Source organism: Aegilops tauschii, chromosome 1 (genome assembly GCF_002575655.3).
Source record: "Aegilops tauschii subsp. strangulata cultivar AL8/78 chromosome 1, Aet v6.0, whole genome shotgun sequence".
NCBI lineage: Eukaryota > Viridiplantae > Streptophyta > Magnoliopsida > Poales > Poaceae > Aegilops > Aegilops tauschii.
This window is the reverse complement of record NC_053035.3, coordinates 321,894,103-321,899,759: the sequence shown is the minus strand read 5'-3', so window position 1 is coordinate 321,899,759 and position 5,657 is coordinate 321,894,103. Positions and strand designations below refer to the sequence as shown.

General features: G+C 44.0%; 1 protein-coding gene across 1 annotated transcript; it reads right to left on the bottom strand.

Annotated features, from left to right (window-relative positions):
- Positions 1-251: 251 nt before the first annotated feature.
- LOC109764719 (cell number regulator 6-like) lies at positions 252-3,437 on the bottom strand. Its single transcript, XM_045232209.2, has 3 exons — positions 2,937-3,437; positions 2,725-2,839; positions 252-791 (listed from the first exon to the last, which is right to left on the bottom strand). The coding sequence occupies exons 1-3, from the start codon at positions 3,066-3,068 to the stop codon at positions 478-480; spliced, it is 561 nt and encodes a 186-aa protein (XP_045088144.2). The 5' UTR covers positions 3,069-3,437; the 3' UTR covers positions 252-477.
- Between the last annotated feature and the right edge of the window lie 2,220 nt (positions 3,438-5,657).

The window sequence follows — 5,657 nt, the reverse complement described above, 5'->3', positions numbered from 1 at the left end:
CATCTGCCGTGACAAAACCACGACAATGCTCCTGACAGTTCGCGCAGTAGTGAAAGCAGCAGTGGACTATGCAAGGATTGCATGGAGAGTTCTGGTGGAAGCAGAACAATATGTGGTGGTTAGCAAAAGGCCCGTAATACTGATGCACGAAAGTAGAAACCCAGCCCACTTATCAAATGCTAGACTTGACAACTAGTTAGAATTAGTGACCACAAAAAGATACTATACGTGAAAAGGTAGCCAAGCAAGAATTGATAAAATGATCTGATAATTCAATGATATAACCAGCTACCGCCAGTGGACAATGCCAAGCAAAAATGTCATGAGACTGACCACATAACTTTAACAATGCAAAGCTAAGAGTTTACTTCTGGACTCCTGAATACCTGCTACAACTATCTCAGATGGAGAATGCAATTGTGTAGTTCTTATAGTAGAAATAAATACAACTGTTTGTAGATGTTCTTATGAATGCGATTAATCATGACACATACAAAGAAAACTGTGGAAGAGAGAAAGAAGTACCTCGAGATGATACTTCTTCTGAAGCTTTTCACGAATAATACTAGTATATTGAGAGCATATCCACCAACTGCAGACCAGGCCTTCACCAATCAGGATCAATGTGTCTGGGTCAACACCATGGAATATAGCCGTAAGGATTGCTAATGCAATGCCACCTTCAATACAGACAGCATGGCAAGTGCAGGGTCTTGTCCGTGGGATATCTTCTCTAAGGGCCTGAACATTTCGTCCAAACAACACACAGGGGCAGAATAGTCCAGTCCAGCCTAACACATTAAGAAGATCAGGCACATAAGAGGTTCAGAAGTATCTCGGAATATAGCAGTAATACATATGAAAACTGTGTGGACTGAAGCATAAAGGTGCACACATCACAAACCCTATGATGACACAATTTGAAGGGCATAAAGAAGCATAAAGGAATTAGCCATTAGCTACAGAGTAATGCTATTCATTTAAGCTTTCGGGTTTCGGCCATGTATGCCGCAGTCATTTATGTGCTCAACAGTTTATCACAATTAACACTTATACCGGGAAAGTGTACCTGTAGAAGAATATTCAAACAGATCAAGGAGAAAGACGTCTCTAGATCGAAAGCATCGTAATAAAAGTAAACGTTGCAACTAGTTTTTGCTTCTTTGAAACAATTTGGAATCCAACCGGAACAATGATTAATTCTTTTCAATATGAGCACATTATAACAGCGTGTTGATTTTGCAGAGAGCCCAAAAGAGCTAAAACCATAACTGGCAGTTAGATGGAGAAGTGTGTACATCTTGAAGAACTTCCCAAATACAGAAAAAAGAAGGGTCGACTTTAACATTGAGAACATGATAATCAGAACCAAACGTTATGACTACTACTCCCTCCGTCCCATAATATAAGATGTTATTACATTCAATATGTCTTATATTATGGGACAGAGGGAGTACTCTTTATTTCTTTCAGACAGTGACCAGTGCCTAATCCTTCCCACATGAGCACATCATCACAGGGCTAATTTTGCAAAGATAATAGAAGACTGAAAAATAACAGTACTACAAATATGTGAACCATAAAGGCTTGCAATATGATAAAAAAATGTATTTGAACAATTAATATTTCAAAATAAAATGTATAAAGATATGGGTTTTCATATACATCTGCTAAAAATGTGGGAGAAGGACGACCCAGGGAAGCTATAAAACAAAATTAACAAGTACTCAATTTGGACTTCTAGGTAAAATAGCTCCTAAATGGAGGTCAGATACGCATCAGATTGGTCCACATTACAAATTTGAGTTACACGTGTAGTATAAGACATATATCAGCATCGGATTGGCACCAGTTTACAACTGAGTTTATATGTGCAGTGTAAAATATAAATCATGCCTTTCTCATAGACATTAGAAAAAGACTGTATGTTTAGTCTACCATGGTTTGTTCGTTGATTAAGTTCACCATGTTAATGGAAAAATGATAGAGAGGAAGGAAATTAAGATTTGCAGGGCATCTTTGTTTGAAAACTGTCTCAACTGGTAACACGTAAAAAGGAGGTAACACAAAATTTCTGGCTGGCAACTGCTCACTAAACTAATGTGGAAATATTTCACATTGATATATAAGTATCAATACTGTTGTAATTTGCAATTAAAATTTCCAAAGAAACATCTTTCATGCTTTAAAATAGTCTCTAACAAACACATGCAAAAAATGGGAAACAATATAAGCCTAAATGAAAAAAAAATGAGGATGGGAGGTGTATGGGCCATCCTTGTCCAGCACACATGTTGTTCCTCTTTTCTTACTAGGGATTCACTTGATGTACCTGCAAGGATTTTCATAATAAAAACCTGCGTGTGCTTCATACGCAGGACCGCTAAAGGATTTAAAACTGAAACACCTAGCCTCTATGGTAACACGTCAGTAACACTTCAATGCCATGGAAACAAACATCTAGTTGCTGAGTTGTGGAATGTGTGTGATAGCCAGAAACCCTGAGCTGAACCACAGCAACACAATCCCATCCTGTGCAGATCCGCATGAAAGTTCCTGCCAACTCTGGCATCTCCAGGGGTATCAGGCTATCAGCATATCAAAACTACCACGAATTTTGAATGTGCGATACGTCTAGGGTAGGAAGTAGCAGAACTAGATCGGCTAGGCAGTTGAAGGGGCAGACCAAATGCAACGGCGAGAAGGAAATTCCACGTCACTTACAGCTCTCGGGGTCTTCAGCGCAACCGAAGATGCCGGTGGTCCACTGCTCGTCGGCCGGCGCCTTGTGGCCCTCAGGCAGCACCTGCCCACACTGGATGCACTTCATCCGCTCCAGCTATATAGTCACACCGCCCAAAATCAGATCGAACAAACAATCGCAGCAGCAGCAACGGGAAGAAAAGGAGGATCGCGCGAGGAATGGCGAGACCGACCTGCGGGACGGCGACGGGCAGGTTGAGCTCGCCAGGGCGGATGTCCTCCACGCCGGGGCCGGAGGCGGAAGCGTCCTGGTCCTTGGTCAGCTTCACGTACTGCGACGGGTGGCTGCGGCGCGCCTCCGCCATTGCCGTCCTCTCCTCGCTTCGCCCCCGAGGGTTTTTGGGCTGCCGACGAAGGGGAGGGCTGCGCGGTCGGGAGTGGGGACGGGTGCGAGTGGTGGAGTGAGATCTGTCTCCCGACGCGTCCACGGTCAGGTCAATGACGGTTCAGCCGAAGGGCATCACGCCAAGGTCACGTTTGCCTTTTTGTTTTAGGACACCTTTTTCTTTTTTGTGAATGGCAACATTTTTCCAATATTGAACACAGAACTTTTCCAGTCTTTATATCTCGTCGTGCACACATTTTATTCCGTTAAATTTATGCCAAACAACAAAAGGCATGACAACGAGCAATGTTAAACCGAGAGAATTCGTTTTAAGAAAAAAAAACAGAAAAACAAGAGAGCACGAGCCCTATACAGCCGCCACCGCTCCACCTGCTCCCCAAAGGTTACACTACATTCTCCCTCCGCATTTGCATTCCGCTTTGATGGCGGGACGGGGTGGATGTAAAGCCCCAGATGGATTTCTGATCAAATTCGGGAGGAATTGATGGGGATTTTATGAAGTTTGGGTTCCATGAACGGTGGATCGCTTCTCTTTTACCTTCTCCAAAGCGGTTGTATATGGTGTAGTGATGTACACGTTGTTCTTATAGGTAATTAAAAGATAAAAGTATACTTTTCGTCCCTTAATTTTTGATGGAGTCTATATTTAGTCTCTCAAATATGAAACCTAACAATTTGCACCCTCAACTCTTGAAACCGGACAACTTTGATCCCCGACTCAACTGAAGCAGTATCCATGCTGACTCAGCATGGTTTTTGACCGGTTCATGTCCACATGGCAATATTTCTATTTCTTTTCATTCATCCCATTGTAGACGTTTCGTCAAACAGTTGATGTGCAATGTTGCACCGCGCCACAAGCCAGCGTCGCCACCGTTGGTGGCCTTGCTAATTACCACGCACTGCCGGCTGCCCTGCTGGCCACTAAACACGCCGCTCCAAGCCGTCATGTAACTCCACGCCTCTAGCCGCGCACAGAACGACCTGCTGGCCGTCATGCCTGGGCACCTTCGCGCCTCCTCGTGCACCTCACCGGTCGGCTCTTGACCGAGCCGGCCGTGCTTCCTTACCTTCTCCTTCACCTCTCTGCTCCTTCTGCACGTGCTCTGCTCAAGCCGCCCGACCAACAATGCTGCACGACCTGCTGTCATCCGCCACATCTCCTACCGACGTGCCTGCACCCACCGGCGGCTGTCATGGTCACCACCGACGGCTCATCCCCGTCAAGCCATGTGCTCCTCCTTAACCATTGATACGTCTCCAACGTATCTATAATTCTTGCTTGTTCCATGCTATTATATTATCATTCTTGAATGTTTTACAATCATTTTATAGCAACTTTATATCATTTTTTGGGTACTAACCTATTGACATAGTGCCCAGTGCCAGTTGCCGTTTTTTGCTTGTTTTTTACATCGCAGAAAATCAAAACCAAACGGAGTCTAAACATGGCGAAACTTGTTGGAGAATTTTTATGGACCAGAAGGAACAACATGGGCCAAAGAAGTACCAGAGGGGTGCCTCGAGGGGGGCACAACCCACCTGGGCGTGCCTGGGGTTGTGCCCACCTTGGTGGCCTCCCGCACCGCCTCTTCGCCCTATAAATTCCCAAGTATTCCAAAAACCCTAGGGGAGTCGATAGATCAGAAGTTTCGCCGCCGCAAGCCTCTGTAGCCACGAAAAACCAATCTAGACCCCGTTTCGACACCCTGCCGGAGGGGGAAATTGTCACCGGTGGCCATCTTCATCATCCCGGTGGCCACCATGATGAGGATGGAGTAGTCCACCCTCGGGGCTGAGGGTTTGTACCAGTAGCTATGTGTTTAATCTCTCTCTCTCTCTCTCTCTCTCTCTCGTGTTCTTGAGATGTCACGATCTTGATGTATCGTGGGCTTTGTTAATATAGTTGGATCATATGGTGGTTTCCCCTCTCTATCTTGTTGTGATGAATTGAGTTTTCCCTTTGAGATTTCGTTGTTATCGGATTGAATACTTTTATGGATTTGAGAGCACTTGATATATGTCTTGCATATGAATACCCGTGGTGACAATGGGGTATTATATTGATTCACTTGAGATATGTTTTGGCACTCAACTCGCGGATTCCCGAGGTGACATTGGGGTGATCTATGCATAGGGGTTGATGCACGTTCTCGTCTTTTGTTTCTCCGGTAGAAATCTTGGGCCACTCTTTGAGGTTCTTTGTGTTGGATCGAGTATTATCAATCGGAAATTGTTTGATGCGTATCGTATAATTAACTCATGGATACTTGTGGTGACATTGGAGTATCTAGGTGACATTAGAGTTGGTTGATGTGTATCATATGGTGTTATTTTAGTACGAACTCTTGGATAGATCGAACGGAAAGAATAACTTTGCGTTATTTTAGTACGAACTCTTGAATAGATCGAACGGAAAGAATAACTTTAAGGTGGTTTCATACCCTACAGACAATATCTTATTATGTTCTCTGCTAGATAAGAACTTTGGAGTGATTCTTCATCACACGTTGAGGGATGGTTATATGATCCAATTAGGTTAGTATTG